Source organism: Podarcis vaucheri (assembly GCF_965113315.1).
Source record: "Podarcis vaucheri genome assembly, chromosome: 11".
Taxonomy (NCBI): Eukaryota; Metazoa; Chordata; class Lepidosauria; order Squamata; family Lacertidae; genus Podarcis; species Podarcis vaucheri.
In genome coordinates this window covers 14998947-15017938 of record NC_138749.1, presented here as the reverse complement: position 1 = coordinate 15017938, position 18992 = coordinate 14998947, and the positions used below count along the sequence as shown (strand labels likewise).

General features: G+C 46.2%; 1 protein-coding gene across 5 annotated transcripts in view; it reads right to left on the bottom strand.

Annotated features, from left to right (window-relative positions):
* Positions 1–7999: 7999 nt before the first annotated feature.
* WDR7 (WD repeat domain 7) overlaps positions 8000–18992 on the bottom strand; it is a 228882-nt gene continuing 217889 nt past the window's right edge. For all 5 annotated transcript variants that reach the window (XM_082241763.1, XM_082241764.1, XM_082241767.1 and 2 more), the window contains 2 exons: positions 15725–15829; positions 8000–11716 (listed from right to left, as the gene is read on the bottom strand). In XM_082241763.1, coding sequence (XP_082097889.1) covers positions 11513–11716; positions 15725–15829 — 309 coding nt within the window. In that variant the 3' untranslated portion in view covers positions 8000–11512. The remainder of the gene's footprint in view (positions 11717–15724; positions 15830–18992) is intronic.

The window sequence follows — 18992 nt, the reverse complement described above, 5'->3', positions numbered from 1 at the left end:
CTCGAGTTGCTTTTGTAATTGGGCATCTTGAGAAGGGCGCGCGAGACTGGGTTCGACCCCTGATGGCAACGCACAACGATATCCTAAAGGACACTATGAAATTCTTTCGTGCAATGGATATCATGTTTTCCAGCGACATTGAGGAAGGGGTGGTGCGCAGACAGTTAATGGCTTGCAAGCAGGGAAGCAGATCTGTCCGTGAGTACTGGACTGAATTTACCATGCTGATTCACAGATTGGGGTGGGATTTATCGGCAGCACCCATTCAGATGCTATTTGAAGAAGGTCTTTCTTCAGCTGTGAAAGACGAGCTGGCCAGGAGCCCCAGGGCGGTGTCTATGGATCAGCTGACCAAATCTGCGCTGACCATTGGAGCGCGCCAGGAGGCAAGAGCCTTGGAGAGGCGGGAAGGGAGAGGGGAACGTTGGAAGGAGTTACGCATTCCAGACATTCCTGAGCCAGCTTTCCCGCCGGCAGAGCCGATGGAAATCGGAACAGCCCGCGCGCGCGCAGTTTCAAAGCCCAGTGAGGGGGCGAAGAAGGAGGGAAAGGGAGCCCGGAAATGCTATCTCTGCCAACAGCCAGGCCACTTTGCCAGAGTCTGCCCCCAGAGGAAGGAATGGCAAGGAATGGTGGGAGCTGTTGAGGGGGAAGAGCAGGGAGAAACGGAGCAGGTAAAAGCCAACGCCTGGTTGCCATCAGGGCACTGCAGCCAGGCCAAAGAGCAGTGAAAGTGCCCCTTCCCCAAGTGCCAGTGCCAGAAGCTCCTCGACCTGCTCTAGTGATTGAAGTGTCGCTAGAGCTGCAAAATGGACACCCCCTAAAAATAAAGGCACTGTTGGACTCAGGCAGCTCCTGCAATTTTATGAGCAAGGAGTTTGCTGCTGAACACCAGATACAGACTATCCCTTTAAGCAACCCCCTGCAGGTGACCACGATCGATGGCAGGGAACTGTTGGGAGGAGGAGTCAGCTTGCAGACCATCCCAATGATAATGAGGGTGGCAAGGCACACAGAACTGATAGCGTTTAATGTGGCCACCTTGGGAGGTGCTCCCATTATTTTGGGAATGAGCTGGCTAGCCCTACATGATCCGCTGGTGGGCTGGCATCAAAGAGTGGTTTCCTTCGGTTCCGCACATTGCTTAGAACACTGCAGGGGGGAAAAGGGGTCAGCAGGGGCCCAAGCCACCCTGGCAGGGACTGAAGTAATGGAGAAGGGGAAGGTGCCACCACAGTATGCTGATCTCAGCGACGTGTTCAGCGAGAAGGAAGCTGACCAACTACCTCCGCATAGACCCTTTGATTGCCAGATCAATTTACTCCCCGGAGCACAGCTTCCTGTAGGCAAGTTGTATGCCATGTCAGACAGGGAAATGCAGGAGTTGCGAGCGTTCATTGACAAGAACCTGAAGAGAGGCTTCATCAGAGAGTCCAAGGCAGCGGGGGGTAGCCCAGTGTTTTTTGTGGACAAAAAACACACGGACAAGCCGAGGCTGGTATGTGACTTTCGGGCCTTAAATGCAGTGACCGAGCCGGCGGCTTTTCCTATGCCCAGGATTGATGATATTTTGACCAGGGTGCGGAAGGGAAAGATTTTTACAAAGCTGGACCTAAGGGGGGCGTACAACCTGATACGTATAAGGAAAGGGGATGAATGGAAGACCACCATGTTCACCCCTTTGGGGGCATTTGAATACTTAGTTATGCCTTTTGGATTACAAACAGGCTCCGCGTGTTTTCAAGCTTTCATGAACCACGTACTGGGGCCTTTGCTCTACAAGAATTGCGTGGCCTTCTTAGATGACGTGTTGGTGTATTCGGAGAATGAGGAGCAACATGTGAGAGACGTCAGAGAAGTGTTGAGCAGGCTGCAAGCCAACAGACTGTGGGTGAAACTGGAGAAGTGTCAGTTTCATACCAAGGAGGTGGAATTCCTGGGGTACCGCTTGTCAGATAAGGGGTTGGCCATGGACCCCGGCAAGGTTCAAGCGGTGCTGGAATGGAAAACACCCAAGACCAAGAAGGATGTGCAGAGGTTCCTAGGGTTTGGAAACTTTTATCGTAAGTTCATCCGAAACTTCGCCCACCTGACGGCGCCCATCACGGACTGTCTCAGCAGCAAAAAGAAGTTTGTTTGGACGGGGGAGGCGGAGCGAGCGTTTGAGGAACTGAAAAGGGCCTTCGCCTCTGACGAACAACTTCTACATGTGGATTTACAAAAAAAGCTGAGGGTCGAAACAGACGCGTCGGACAGAGCCATAGGGGCGGTGCTTCTTCTGCAGCCGGGGAAGGAGGGGTCAGAGTGGCGACCGTGTGCCTTCTTTTCGCGAAAGCTGAACAAGTCTGAGAGGAACTACACGGTGTACGACCGGGAACTTCTTGCAATTTATGAGGCCTTCCGGAGATGGAGGCACCTACTAATTGGTGCACAACAGAAGGTGCAAGTGTGCACGGACCATAAGAATCTAGAGTATTGGAGAACTGCGCGAGTGCTCAACCAACGGCAGTTGAGATGGGCCCAGGAGTTCTCCAAATTTAACTTTGAGATTTGTTACGTACCAGGCCCGGAGAACGTTAGGGCGGACGCTCTCTCACGCAAACCTGAATATTTGGAGGGAGAGGGTGCACCCGAAGAGACCCATGTCATTCCCGAGGACCGCTGGGTGTGTGGGGCGGCATTGGTGGGGCAAAGGGAACTGGTAGAGGGAACGGGGCAGGATGAATACGCCCAGGACAAACTCAGGAGTCTTAGGAGGGAGGGAGACAAACCCGGGGGTTTTGAGGAGAGAAATGGGGCGTTGTACTACAAGGGAGCGTTATACATACCTGAAGGGGAATTGAGGGAAAAGGTACTCAAGCAACTGCACGATAACCCCACAGCAGGGCATTTTGGGCAACACAAAACCATGTGGCTGGTTACCAGGGAATTCTGGTGGCCCAAGGTTAGGGAAGATGTACGGGAGTATGTGAGAGGGTGTGACCGATGCCAACGAGCCAAGGGGGAGAGGCGGGCGCCGGCAGGTTTATTAGAACCACTACCCACGCCGGAAAGACCGTGGGAGGCAGTGGCAATAGATTTCATGACTGATCTGCCCAGGTCCAAAGGGAAAACAGCCATTATGGTGGTGGTAGATCTGTTAACCAAGATGGCCCACTTTATAGCCTGCTCACATGCGGTCACAGCAGAAGAAACCGCCAAATTGTTTGTGGAAAATGTGTTTAGGTTGCATGGCGCCCCCTTGAGGGTGGTTTCGGACCGAGGGAAACAATTTACTTCCAGGTTCTGGAGGAAGCTCATGAGCTTACTGCATGTAGAGGTTAATTTCTCTACTGCCCGTCATCCAGAAACCAACGGGCAGGCGGAAAGAGCTAATGGTGTCCTCCAGCAATATTTGAGGTGTTATGTTAATGACAGAGAGAATGATTGGGTGGAGAAGCTGGCGTTGGCAGAATTTGCTTACAACAATGCAGAGAACGTGTCCACGGGGATGAGCCCTTTTTTGGCCAATCACGGGTGTCATCCCCGAGCCTTCCCAGGGGGGGAGGGGGAGAACTGGAGCGTTCCAGCAGCAGAACAGTTCGTTGAAGAAATGGAAGCGATCCATCGCCAACTCCAACTTAATTTAAACCGGGCGAAGGAGGAATATAAGAGGCAGGCAGACAAAACCAGAAGGGAAGGGGAAAGCATTAGGGTGGGAGACCAGGTGTGGCTGTCCACCCAAGGGTTACCATTTAAAGGAGGTTGTAAGAAGTTAAGACCCAAAAGACTGGGCCCATTTGAAGTCACGCAACAGGTCAACCCAGTGGCTTTCAGACTCCGGTTACCGAACCACATGAAGTTGCACCCAGTGTTCCACAGATCGTTGCTGTCACCGTATATAGGGGACAGAGAGGGGAGGGTCAATAGGGGACCAGCGATGGAGGAAAAAGAACACAGCTACCATGTAGCGGAGATTCTAGATTCCAGGTGGAAGGGAGAGCAAGTAGAGTATTTGGTAATGTGGGAAGGGGAACCGGAGTCGGAAAACACCTGGGTCAGGGCAGAGGATGTAGATGACGAGGTTCTAATTGAAACTTTTCATCAGAGATTCCCTCGTAAACCCCAGCCAGTGGCGAGGTTCCGGAGGGAATACTTCGCCACCACCGACGAAGAAGAGGAGTTGGAGGGGTTCTCTGATTCCGAGGTGGAGGAGGATTCAGCGAGTCGGAACGAAGACCGATGGAGGGAAATGTTCGAGACGTCTGAAGATGAAGAGGATTCGTTTCGGGGTTTCAGCTCCTCACTGCCCAGAGGAGAGGGAGGGGGCGGGGGGGAAGGGGGCCCTGGAGGGGAGGTGGATGTCAGGGAACTGACATCAGAGGGAAAGGAGGTGATAGGGCTCCCAGAGACGGGGAGAGACTCAACAGCCAAAGCAGGGACCAGCAGGGGGAGCGCGGGGTCTCTGGAGGAGGATCTCAGTAATACTGAGAGAGACGCAGCAACGCAGGCAGGAAGCAGGGGAGAGAAAGGGGTGAGAGACACGTCCAGCGAAAATAGTGGGGAGGTGTCAGAAGCAACTGCAGGGAGACCCATGCTTCGTCGGAAGCTGTCACGTCGTGAGTCCAGGAGACGTGTTTCCGTTAAGGAACTTCTTTGTTGGAGGCGTTTCCGCAAACAGCCACTGTCGGACTCTAATAGTGACTAGAGCAGACATGTCTGAGGAGCTCTGTCACACACAGAGGTTTGTGGGGCCGCACAAACTCTGAAGGGGCACCATTTTAAGCACAAGCAGCTAATCATCCCCTGATAGGCTACTCTCATGTAATTTTGAGAAACAACCATACGGTTATTAATGGTACAGAACATGGATGCAGAAAGTTCAAGCGTCAATCCCTGGCATCTCTGAGTTGACTCACCAAAGACTCTGGAGAGCCACTACTGGTGTAGACAATGCCGTGTGAGATGGACCAATGAGTATAAGGCAGCTTCCTAGATTACCTTGCAACAGGTAACAGTGAACAATTGCATGTGCATTGAAAAGCAATGGAAGCGTTGCTCTAGTACAGTAGCTGCTGCCATAGTGAGCATGACAGAACAATGACTTTCCATCAAGACTATATAGACTGCTGGACTTGGTGAGGATTGCATGGAGACACCACTAACATGAATTGCTGCCTCTGTACCAGTTATGTGCACATGGCCGATCATAGAATCATAGAATCATAGAGTTGGAAGAGACCACAAGGGCCATCGAGTCCAACCCCCTGCCAAGCAGGAAACACCATCAGAGCACTCCTGACATATGGTTGTCAAGCCTCTGCTTAAAGACCTCCAAAGTAGGAGACTCCACCACACTCCTTGGCAGCAAATTCCACTGTCGAACAGCTCTTACTGTCAGGAAGTTCTTCCGAATGTTTAGGTGGAATCTTCTTTCTTGTAGTTTGGATCCATTGCTCCGTGTCCGCTTCTCTGGAGCAGCAGAAAACAACCTTTCTCCCTCCTCTATGTGACATCCTTTTATATATTTGAACATGGCTATCATATCACCCCTTAACCTCCTCTTCTCCAGGCTAAACATGCCCAGCTCCCTTAGCCGTTCCTCATAAGGCATCGTTTCCAGACCTTTGACCATTTTGGTTGCCCTCCTCTGGACACGTTCCGATGCTCTTTATGTGATTGCAGCTGTCATACAGATGTTGATGGTTTCAGAATGAACTCCACTGGGCTGGTGATATCAAGGAGACTGCCTAGGGTGTGAACCAGGCCATGGTTGGAAACCCCAAGTTGTAACTTCATGGTAAGACCTCAAAACTGCAATCCCAGGTACGCTCACTTGGGGGGCATTTCATTGAACCCAGAATTCAGAGTAGATGTACATAGGTGCTGAGCTGCCCAGGTGAAGTTTATCTTTCTGCAAGACCAGCATGGCTGTAATTTTTTCTGAATTCGACTGTTTTATCTTTTGTAACCTGCTTTGAGGGTGTTGTTGTTTTGTTTTTTTACCATCAAGCACTGCATAAATTTTCTGAAATAAATAGCTAGGTAAATAAACTAGCCAACTTACTGACTTGGGGTAATAACAACAACAACAATTATGCCGATCTCTGGACGTAGAATCTGAGAGAGCTAATCTAAGGTCTGTCTCACACGTGAATATTCATCACTTGATGACCGCAAAGCTAGGTGATGACTTAATGTGCGGGAGTCAGATACAGGCACACAGAATTCTCACACAGTGTGTGTGTGTTGGGTCTGTTCACACTTCCAGTTCTGGCAGTGGTCAGCATGCATGCAGAATGGGCTCCAGCAGTTCCCATCCGCTTTGGTACGTATATGTGACAGTAGCTCCCATTTCACAAAGAGGATGCTCAACAACTTACTAGATAATATTATAAGCAATTACTGCAAGGAAGTGCCAGGATACAGCAGAGAGCGGAGGCAGACGTGCTACACAATGGAATTGCTGCAGGCAGAACACCGATGCCTTTAATCCCCCACTCGTGCCACTCCCCACAAATGGGGAGAATTCATGGAATCACATAATTCTTTAATGTCCGTGTACATGTATCTGGTAATCAAAGCTTGGCTGCAATCTTGTTATTTGGTAAAGCAAATAGAAAGAAAGACAATGCTTGTAATTTCTGAAATTCTCCCCTGCTTTTCTTTTTTGACCTTTGGTATTTGTACGTTATCGATGCTTTCTCTAAACCATTGTACAAAAACACCTTGAAGTGTCAAGCTTTAAAAATGAGTCTTCTTTTCTCTTTCTCCTCTGCAGCTTGGATTATCTTGGCCTTGTCAAAATACATTCTCTAGTTAGAGGTTGGAAATATTTCCCTCCTGGCTCCTAAGTATTGATTTTTTTCAACACTCGGCTCTGTCTGTCAGCTGAAGAGGTGAAAGGTGAAAGTTCATCCAGCACTGCCTGGCTTTACCTTCCTATTAATGTCGTGCCCTTTCTGCGTTTGATCAGTTTATGTGATCAGCAACAGAACATTTACTGAGCAGATTCTACCTATAGGAAAAAAAATATTTAAGCCATCAATTATTGCAACAGAGGAACACACCTTGAGAATCAAGAGGTTCTTGAAGTGTTGCAATTATGAAGGCTTGTGGTTATCTGATGTCCCCCACCCTCCCCTCTGTTACATAATGACCACCTCAATCCATACTCTTCTGCTTTTCCAAGGGGGAAAAACCCCCCACCAACCCAAAGGACCGAATTAATTATTGGTTATGATCCTCTCTGAAGAATAATTAGCCTAGTGATACCACAGGTATGTAGATCCAAGTGAAAAACTGCAGGATGAAGGAGACACAGCACATTCTGAAGCATTCCCAGTGGGAAGCTGCCCTTGTCTTAATGTCTCGGCAAATAACTTCGTTCAATTTCTCGAGAGAGGGGGAGAAGAAAAAAAGACCTCCTATTTTCCTGTACTATGGAGGGTACTAATTAAATTCCTGCCTTCCTTTCTGGATGTAATCACATCATCCCTAAAATTAAAATAACAAGCCTGAGTATTTCCCCCATTGATTACTTTCCCTAATTCCTTTTGCCTTATGAATAAATCGGATCTTTCTGAAGCTGAGTCTCTACCTACCAAAATGAAATGTCCCAGACACCAAAAGGAAACACAGACTGTCTCTCTCTACACACATACACAAAACTAAGGGCCAAACTAGGTAATATGGTAAGCACAGCATCTGATGCTAAACATGGCTGTCCTGTGAAATACGTCACCTGTACTCCCTCCCTAACATCTTAAGTGTCATGACATTACAACATTTTGCATTTCCCTATCCTCGTTGCACATCGCTAACTGAGGGTCACAGTGCCCACAGAATGTTATAACATTACTACTGCTAGTTTCTTGGTGTTATACCACAATTGTGGTATATATTTCCAAACGAAGCTATAACATGACTGTCGCGTCCAGCCAGGCTCAGTGTAACCGCCTGGCGTTGTTGAGTGTGGCAATCAATGTGATGTTTGTAATATAGGGAAAGCACTCTCTGGTCCAATTTAGCATTTATTTCACAGACATTATCTACACAGGGCCATTGGGTACATGCAGCAGCCAATAAGTGGAATCGCCCAGTCGTTTCTTGAGGCAGACATTTTAATCAGTTACCGTACACCGCGACTTTAGTCATGACAACATTTTCATACAGGTGTCTCATCATGTCATCTTTTGCTTGTAAACTGCCAATGAAGCCACGTACGTCTCTACATTTACAAGGACAAATCCAAATACAGTACTAAACAAATCAATAAAACACTAAAAGCTTACACTGGAATGACAATACAAATTTTACTGCAGTGCTGAAAGGTCTAAGCCGTGATGAAGTTTGCAGTGAGGCCTGAGAAAGTCACTCAAGCGCTGATTTGCGTGTGAGGAAAATTAAGACTTCTAGGCCAAAAATCCACTGAACGCTGCCTTCTGCAGCACAGTCTCCATTTATTTCAGTGAGAGGGTCATGTGGGTTCCCATTCAAAGCCTAGCGGATTGTTGTAGCTGCTAGCACATAAATATTGATTCTCATGTTTAAATTACTCTCTTTTTTTGCAGGCTAGCTTCCCCTATTGGTTTAAAAGTACCCCTTTTTTAATTTAAATAGACATAATGCACCACGTGTTAGATATCTGTAGAATACATAATTTTAAGAAGGTACAGCATTTAAACTTCTTTCTTAGATCATTCACAACACTGAATTACTTCCTAGTGATAAAAGCATGTAGCGTGTTTTTCCATGGTTTTATTTAAAGCGGCTGGAATTTAGGAAATACATGTTAAGCATTTAAAATAAAAATAAAAACAGGGCAGTGCAGTTGCTCCAGATTCTGCACTTGAAATAAATAAGCGGGGGCTTCACACAGGTCCCACTGAAGTGAACATAAATTGTGTAGCACCACTTGGCAGATCTGCTCTCATTCAGCATAATGTAACAGGTCTGGTAGACACCCAGAGTGAAACTCCATGTTGCAACACACACAGAAGCTGCAGGCATGTGAAATCAACAGCTGCTTGATTGAATGCCCCCCTTGTAGTTTGAAGTAAATCTTATGTGCATTTGTATTTGGCTGGCTACTGCTTTTATGTCAATGTCAGGACATGGATGTTGTTGCAACATATTAAGAAGGGGAGAGGAGAGGAATTCTGTACAGAGGCGCCATTTTGGGTATCAGCCCTCTGCTTATAGTAATATAAAGTTCTGATCACAGTGGGTCTGTGGAGCTTTCTGCAAGCAGAGGCTCCTTCCATTTTCTGCAGTGATGGGGAACAATCTTTGCACCAAGTCTCACTGCATGCAAGAAGCATTTAGCCACTGCTGACGAGACAAGGCAGCTTCCATGCAGAGCTCCATGTGAGCAAGGGAGCCTTGTGGAGCTTTGAATCATGGGCACCACAAGGAAAGGGAAAAGGATGGATGAACAACAAAGAAGTCTGTGTAAGAGAAGTAAATATGACTCTGGAATGCCCAAGGGTAAATGCACAAATGGTCCATTTCTGTTTATATCATACTAACATTCTGATTCGGTAGAAAAGAGCATACATATTTTGTGTATGCTTTCTTGCCTTTTTCAAATCCTGGTACCTGTTGCGTAAGTTCACTTCAAAAACACGGAAGATCCACAACAGAATTTCACCACCATTAGATAAACTCCATTTAAGCTTTGCCATAGTTAAAAAGGATATAAACTCACAACAACTATGAGATAAACATTCCTAATGGTCTTTAATTTCTTTCTCTGCTTTTAAAATCTCATGTAGATAGATATGTTGATTGCCGCCTGTGTAATCCTACTTACATGTACAGTGTATTGAACAGACCACCGAGATGTTTAACAACCCCCCCCCCCCAAAAAAAAATCAATGTATGCAAACTACTAGGAACTGCTTCAGCACAGGCCCCGTTGAAACATATGAGATGAGAGCAAGACTACTGGATTACTCTTGTGCAATTCTCATTCATATCCATGGGGACTGCATGCAAGCAGTGCTTAAAAGAATGTACTCAATAGTTTTTCAACTCAGAAGTCATCATTTTTTTTATCTATTCATTCAAAATCTATTTTTGGATCTGACAGGCTCAATTTCTGTTGAATGTGTTAGAAGATACTAAGAGCATTCTCTCTGCATATTTCCTAGATTTAAGGCAAAGAGAATGGAAGCTAGAAAAGCACATGTCTATATGCACCACCATTTAAATAAAACATTCTCCAGAATGTTTTCCCTGCCGTACCAGGAACAAAACTCCAGGTGCATTCACACAGTAATAAATACAGGCGATATGTGAACATCTTACACTGCTCACTTATTGAAAATGTTTAAAAATATAGTAGCAATTTCCTGCACCAATGACCAGTGATGCAGTCCATCAAATATTTCCACCTCTTAAAACCCCTGTCCTTTAATGAAATCTAAATGCTGAAAATGTGTTGCATCATGATTAAGCTGACATCAGAACAAAATTCCCTGGGGTCATATTTTTGTTGGGTCCAGTTCAAGAGAAATCTGGGAGAGCGAACCCTCATGGGCACAAATATCCATATTATCAGCAAAGGAAATGCTAACAGCCACCCTCTTTCTCCAGTAACCTTGCAAATTTTCATTTTTTTCAAATAAAAAAAAATTAACACCACAGTCAATATTATTCTCTCTTCCCTGACACATGAAACATAAAATTGCCTCTTTGCTCATTAAAGCACGCCATCATTTCCAAATCAATCAAGAATGTATATAAGGAAGCGTCGCTGGTTTGAAGGAAGTAGAAAATTCTCTTTCCCATATATTTTGCCGTGAAATCCTGAGCCTGACAGGTACAATAAACCTTTAATGCTGTGAACCAGCATCTCTAGTGGACGCAGGGGAGTTCCTATGCACATGGGAGCCATCTGACCCTGTCCTGTAAGTCAAGAAGTGCCATGAGAATGCATGTGAAGACCTGTGGTGTGGATGCTACAAGCCCACCTCTCTGCCACCACCCATTTTAGGCTAGGAGCACAGCTGGAGGAGCATCCATGTAAACAAACATACTTTCAGTAAACATCAGGATTCTAAATACTTCAAAGGAAGAAGAAGAAAAGTTTTAACTTAAAACCCTGTGAATCATTTCAGCCACTCTCAAAGCGATTAGATTAAGCCCGGTTTAAATGCTGTGATTTGATCCCCCCTTTTAACTTGATAAAATCAAGATCTTCCAGAGAGTCTTACTGAAGCAGTTGCAACCCAAAGAAGCACAGCTGCATTCTCATGGTTCTTATTCTCCCTATGGATAAAGGGGGAAACCTTGCAATGCTGGCATAACTCCTGCAGGCTGCTGAGTTTGGTACGTGTGCCTCTAAGTCAACAGCAAGGCTTCTGCTGTAGGGAAGCAATTTCCCCTGGCCAAATCTCGCTGCGTTACTGGTGCGGACCCTGGCGTGGACCACCTGGTGTCAAGATCACAATGAGGGAGATGAGATTTACAGGGGGTTTCCAAACAAAACTGTATTGAGAGCAAGAAAGAAAAGCAGGAACGCCTGACTCTACACCACAAATCGGTGCTCTTTGCCGTCGTGGGCCATGAGAATGACATTGCGATTGGAAGTCCAGATGAGCCTGGCCAGTCTGAGGGCATTGTGGGAGCCGGGCGATGCAGGCTGGACGGGGGGAACCTGGTACGTTTTAATGCAGCGGAGCTGTGGTGCAGAGTTCAGCATCCCGATACTTCCCAGAAGAGAGGTGTTCATCTGCCATTAGGGGATAAAAAAAGAGAGGACCAGTCAATCAGTATCGAAATCCAAACATTTGTTTACAGCAGTGTATAATGTGCAGAGCACCCTGTAAGAGCTTAGACAAATTGTTTGATAATACTTCCTCGTGATAGCAATATGGCTTCAACTGGAGTTTCTTTCCATTCATTCTGAACCAATAGCCGCTGAGAATCCATAAAAACGTTGTGAGCATCCCTGATGAAGTTGCATTATGAGTACCATGAAAAACATGGCCGATCCTTCACATTTGCTTTTTTAAAGAGGGGTTCATAAAGGCTATTTAATTACAGCTCCCAGGTGGCATTGTGGGTCAAACCACAGAGCCTAGGACTTGCCGATCGGAAGGTCAGTGGTTCGAATCCCCGTGATGGGGTGAGCTCCCGTCGCTCGGTCCCTGCTCCTGCCAACCTAGCAGTTTGAAAGCACGTCAAAGTGCAAGTAGATAAATAGGTACCGCTTTGGCGGGAAGGTAAACGGCATTTCCGTGTGCTGCTCCGGTTCACCAGAAGCGGCTCAGTCATGCTGGCCACACGACCTGGAAGCTGTACGCTGTCTCCCTCGGCCAATAAAGCAATATGAGTGCCGCAACCCCAGAGTCGGCCATGACTGGACCTAATGGTCAGGGGTCCCTTTACCTTTACTAAATCATTTTAAGGGCAATTTTACAGATGTATCTAGAATTTTACATTTGAAAATGTTGGCGGCAACTTGAAAGAAACACACTTCTGTATGGAAGAGAACAAACCCAAAGCCTGCCTGTGTTTTATGCCAATTTCATTTCTTGCAAAGTTCAGCAGCCAAAATGGAACGATGGCAATTTCACAACTTGCTCTGCATCCTGCATCGTGAATTCAGTGCAAAGCTACCTCCCTCCAGTGATGCAAAGAGGGAAGTTTTTTGTAGACAGGGAAGCTGCATATACTTACTGGAACCTCCATGCCTAACAATGGACAGGGTCAATAGTATTTCACTGGAAAAATCCAACCCCCCCCCCCCATTTCCAAAGAGAACTGCTGACTCAAACTTTGTTTTAAAATGCTAGTTTTTGAAGATGAGCAATTGCAATATTAATTGAGCTCAGACCGTCTTCTGTGACTGTGTGCATTTTGAACTGTTGCAGCTGCACAGTCTAGTGATGGAAACAATCCTCTCTGCTGAATGCCACTTCCTGAATAAAATAAAAAAAGTGTTTTTGACCCTATATATTTTGATTGGGGTGGGGAAAAAGCAATAACAGGCAACAGCTTTTTATATCTCCATCCATTCCATGGCAAAATATAAAGGGAACAAAGCTTTAAACATTGGAGCTTCTAATTCACATGATAACTGGTCAATTTGCATTGCTTTGTTTCACCCGTGATGTGCTTTAAAAACACGGAAATAAAGCAAAAGCCCTGTATTGGTGCAATCTGCTAAACCCATTAGAAACTTTGAATCTGCATAGAACAGGTGAGATGACGGCCTCAGCTGCGTGTCTGAGACTTTGACATATGAAAACCTTGGCACATCCTAGGACGTTTTTAAGATGTGCTATTGCCGATACCATGTTCTGAATTCTGATCAGCGCAACATAGAAGCCATTACTTTTTCCCTGGACCTTCTCAGCAGCAGAATGGTGTCAGAGAGTGTAAATCATGGCATCTGTAGCAGGGAGCATGCAAGCCCCACTGACATTTTCACAATTTAAATCATCTTGAGTAATAACCCTTTTAAGATGACTAATGTTACTGATTTTCCTGCATTAATAGTAGTACTGAATAGACCACTGGGGGTGGGGGAGGAATCACTAGTGGACGAGGTCACATTTTAAAATGCAACGTGTTGGCTCATCTTAACTCTTTATGTTAAAGCTGTCTTTTCGTAAAAAAGAAAGAAAGGAAGAAACAAGGGGTGGGGTGGGAATTAAACAGAGCAGTTTATATGTCAAAGCACGTGCCTGTATAGGAATATTGCCCCTGCCACCCCCTGCAATCTTAGATGATCATGTAAAACATCTCAATCAATACGTCTGATTGCTTTCTAGATCTTCCCATGCAACTCAACTAAATATATGCAAGTGATGGAAGAGCGTTTTTACGGTTCTTATTCACTGCTTCAGAAATCGCGCACTGTATGATGATGGAGAATAATTCAATACTCTTTAATGACACATACAGTTATCATTGAATGACATGCAGAAAGCCATGGTAGATTAAAAATATATACTAATAGCTGATAGTTACAGGAATGTTACAAGGCAAGGAAGCAATCATTCTGCTGTCAGAGCTTTCTCCAGCTCTCTTTTCCCCCTGGCACAGATATCTGCATACGTAGGCGGCAATTCTAAACAAAAGACACCATCTACCAGGAAGATGGGGTGGCACTGTGGTTTAAACTACAGAGCCTAGGGCTTGCCGATCAGAAGGTCGGCGGTTCGAATCCCCGCGACGGGGTGAGCTCCCGTTGCTCGGTCCCTGCTCCTGCCAACCTAGCAGTTTGAAAGCACGTCAAAGTGCAAGTAGATAAATAGGTACCGCTCCGGCAGGAAGGTCAACGGCATTTCCGTGCGCAGCTCTGGTTCGCCAGAAGCAGCTTATTCATGCTGGCTACATGACCCGGAAGCTGTACGCCGGCTCCCTCAAGATGAGCGCCGCAACCCCAGAGTCATCCACGACTGGACCTAACGGTCAGGGGTCCCTTTACCAGGAAGATGACACTCTTGTACACCACTCAAATGAGCAGGACCTGCTCAACTGTGCAGCTCCTACTCATTTCAAGGGGTGGGGTGTGTGCAGGAGAACTTTCCGGCAGGCTGTGCCCAAACTTATATGCAAGAAAGGAGACTCATTCAACATTCACAATATTTTTTGACCACGGGTGCATTGGAAACATGAGGGAATGTGGTGTCGTGGCTCCTCTCCGCCGAGACAGATGGAGGCTGCAGGTCAATGGCTGCTTCCTAGGTTGAATCTACCCACCAAACTACAGCTCTAGTGGACCCCAAAGTATGCCTCATCTGTTGAAGTGAATGGGGAACCCCCACACCCTTTGCACTTTCTGTTTACACAGAGGCTCTGGATCAGCAGATGCATTGAAAGACTGCACCAGGCATTTTTGCAAACAGCATGTTTGAATTGGTTTTCTTGTTTTCTTCTTTAATAAGGAATAGTATATATATATATTTTAAAAAATAAATATTGTTAACTTGGAAACTACACATTCCCATGGAATTGCCTCTGTTCCTGTATTTTCCGGATTAAAAAGGGGGAGTTTGTTTTATCCAATTCTGAGTGTCACAACCAAAAGTTGAGGAGGCAAAAGGAGATACGTTCGTTGGATGCCAAGCTGTTATGGAATATTCTCCATGTGGAAGCTAAGCAAAGGTTTTGAGGTATCTTTTTTAAAAAAAACCTCAAGTGGCTGAGGCTCAGCTGATTCTTGGAGGCACATGAGACTATCAGAGGAGGCTTTCCTGGTATTTATTCTTGGGATTTGGTGGTTGTGGTGTTCTTTGGATGTTTCATTACAGAGGTCTGAGAAGCTCTCTTTACTGACTTGTCTGCCAAGAACCTCTTGCTTGTGTGCTATTGAACCCGTGCGCACTGAAGAAGGTTCTCAGACGTATTATAGGGTGTACTCTTGAAAGGCCTTTTAAACCTCCCCCCCCTGCATTGTATGACCTGAGAGTGTACTCTTGAAAATATCCAAAGTCCCCTTGTGGCTATAACACTGGAAGGGAATATTGGTCCTTGCAGACTGCCTGTGTGATAAGGAGCCTCATCTGCCATTACTAATGTTCTCACTGGGGAACACCTGATAGGCTTCCAAGCAACACTAGGTTTTCTCAGACTGCAAGCTTTAAAAACTCTGGGATTTCTTTTTAATAGCAAACAATGGGGAACTTCAGACTATGCAGCACCCACATATGAGACTGGCAGACTCAGAATATAACAGTTTTGAAAAACAGCCCTACTCAAATATGAGACAAAGACACATGAAACATACCTGCCAGAAGGAAATGTGACTGTCTGTGTTGGAGTAAGTGGCAAGATAGCGTCCATCGGGAGCAAAAGCCACGGCTGTTATGGCTCCTTTATGGCCGTGGATGGTCTATAAAGAACAAAAAGAACCATGATTTACAAAATTAGTCAGCCAGCACCAACTATAGTAACATTTGGATTAAAAGAGGATTTCAGATACACACCAAACATATAGATCAGGCATAGGCAAACTCGGCCCTCCAGATGTTCTGAGACTACAACTCCCATCATCCCCAGCTAACAGGACCAGTGGTCAGGGATGATGGGAGTTGTAGCCCCAAAACATCTGGAGGGCCGAGTTTGCCTATGCCTGATATAGATTGAAGGCCATTATAACTTCGGATTTCCAAGGGTGGTTGCTCTTATGAAGATCAAACTAATAGTTGTGATGTGCAACGATAGCACTTTCCCATGGAAAGAATCTGTTAGCATTTCACTCCTCCGTTGCTGGATGTGTGATTGTTACTCACATGTCAGTGTTTACTTTCTAGGTTGGTGCGCACTGGGACTGATTTATGAACGTCCTGGGCTGCTCTTCATCAGGAAGACGCCCGGAGAGGTCTGTCTCATTCCGGGGGCTACATGTGCCCCCCAGGCATGTTCCGCCAGAATCAGCCCCATTTCCTTTTCTGAAATAAAATTAAGCTGGAAGAGCTAGCTAGGCAAAAGTGTTCCTGTATAACTAGGCCTCTGGCTGGTTAAAGAATCCACAGCCTTCTGTGTTCAACTCTTGCCTTAAGAGAGAGCATAGCTGCCCATCACTATCTCTTTGAGAGCACCCCACATTTCCCACTTCACTGCTGCAATGCAAAACCACCATCAACAGCATCCCACAAGAGAACAGGGTGAATTATCCAATGTTGTCACTGGGGGTGGTGATGTCTGGCACCAAGTAAGACAGGGCAAGATATTCTGAGCCCTGGGCAGCACTACACGCTCCTCTTCCAAGCTCATCAGAGCTCTGAATGCTCCACACCCCTCTCTCACGCACGCACCTGCTATACTCTCCTCCTTAAAAAACGAAATTAAAGATTGGCTCTGTTAATGCACTGCTGAGGGGAAGTCCCCTCGCTTCTTCTGCAGTACACATTAAGCAGGGCACAGGGATGATTCAGGCTAACATGTCGGGAAGCAATATATGCACGATGGTGTCTTCCCTCGACGCACAGAGGGTTCTTTTGACCTATTCTGCAGGCTGACCTTTCTGCCGAGTGGGTCAACTGGCTGTGGAGAGAATATCCGTGTAGGGCTCTCAGCAGACGGCGTGATTCAAAGAGCTAGTTATATTCCTACAGCGATCCCTCTCTTAACCCACAATGAATACCTAGAGTTTCCTAGGCTACTTAAACAAGTGCGACGCCAGGAAGATGATTTATGCAAACGCTAATAACAAAACGGAACAGAGCCGAAAGGGACTGTACTTCATGAAAGTTGCACCCTCAGGTGTGGGCCTGTGCAACCGACGTTGGGTTTAATCTATGCCTGTGCATGTGGGGATTAGTGACAAGCAATAAAGAAATGGAGCAATTCTCCCCAATGTTCAAAGCACTCGCACATATTTCCCCTCAATAATTCTTACAGCAAGGCTGTAAGGTAGGTCAGCATTTTGATCTCTATATCCCATATAAAGAGCCAAGGAAGAAAGAGAGAAAGAGAGAGAGAGAGGGAGAGGGAGGACTCTTTGCCTTAGGATATTCAATGAGCGTGTGGCTGAAGGGAGAGCCAAACACATTCCAGCTCATTATCTTATCTATCACACGATACTGGAAATTAGTTTGTATCCAGCTTATTATCTTTCAAGGAGCTTCTGGTGGTATACGTTAACTCTCCTCTCCTCTTGTTTTATTTTCAACAACAACCCTATGGAGTAGTTTAGCCTGAGAAACGGAATGGAGACTTGAACCAGGATCTCCTCTCCCTTGCTTTGCCAGTATATTAGCCACTAACCCACCACCATTATTATCATTACAGTGATACCTCAGGTTACATACGCCTCAGGTTACATACGCTACAGGTTACAGTCTCCGCTAACCCAGAAATAGTGCTTCAGCTTAAGAACTTTGCTTCAGGATGAGAACAGAAATCGTGCTCCAGTGGCATGGCAGCAGCAGCAGGCTCCATTAGCTTCAGGTTAAGAACAGTTTCAGGTTAAGTACGGACCCCCGGAACGAATTAAGTACTTAACCTGAGGTACCACTGTATTATATTATTATTATTATTATTATTATTATTATTATTATTATTATTATTATTATTTGTATACCGTCCTGTACCCGCAGGCCTGAGGGCAGTTAAAACATAAAATCGCAATATAAAAACACAAACACATAATAAAAACAAAACCAACCCAATAATTCCCCGCTCCCCAATGCATTTTTGAAGGGCGCTGGATGTCACTCAGCCAAAGGCCTGGTGAAAGAGGAACATTTCTGCCAGGTGCCTAAAGGTGCATAATGAAAGACAGTGGGGAATGCGCATAAGGCCAGATGCAAGCCACATGTGCACAAACACTGGAGACACATTGGGGAGGCTTCACCACATGGGCATCTCAACAGACCACTTGCGTGTCTCCTTGCATGCATTTTGACTATATGTTGCCATGATTATGAACCTGCATTTTTGGTAAAAACCCTTACCAGGACCAACCCCAACATTGCCCAAATGTGATTTTTTTTTTTTTGGGGGGGTGTTCTCCCATACACCCACGCTGCTTCCTTTGCGTTTTACGCGTTGACAGTTATTATATCTCTTGTAAGGTGGGGTGGGGGGCTGAGGTAAGCGTGCCATTCCTGTCAGCCTTGGAGAGCATGTGCGCATGCGTGGGTGAAGGGAAAAGCCGTTGGCCATGCTAAGTCAGGCCGGCGCCGCTCAAGCAAAAACGTTCTTTTCCCTGCGTGAGGGAAGACAAGGCGGTGGCTATTTCCCTTTCCATGGCTTGCACCGTGTAGCTAATGAGTGGCTTCCCCAGCAGAGTGCAGAACTGCTTTGGAGTGCAGCTGCCCAGGTGTTCCCCACTTCCTTTGGCGGGGAGCACCACCACCACAGACACCGGCGGGTGTCGCTCCTGAGGTGTCTCTGAGCCTCTGCCGCCACAACTGCCCTTCCTGAGGTCAGTTGCCTACAGCTCCATAGTGGAAATCCAAACTGTGGCTCCTTTTCCCTCTTCCCCACCCCGGAAGAAAAGATTGTTGCGCGCGCACGATGGATGGAGAAGGGGCTTGTCTTGAGCAGCC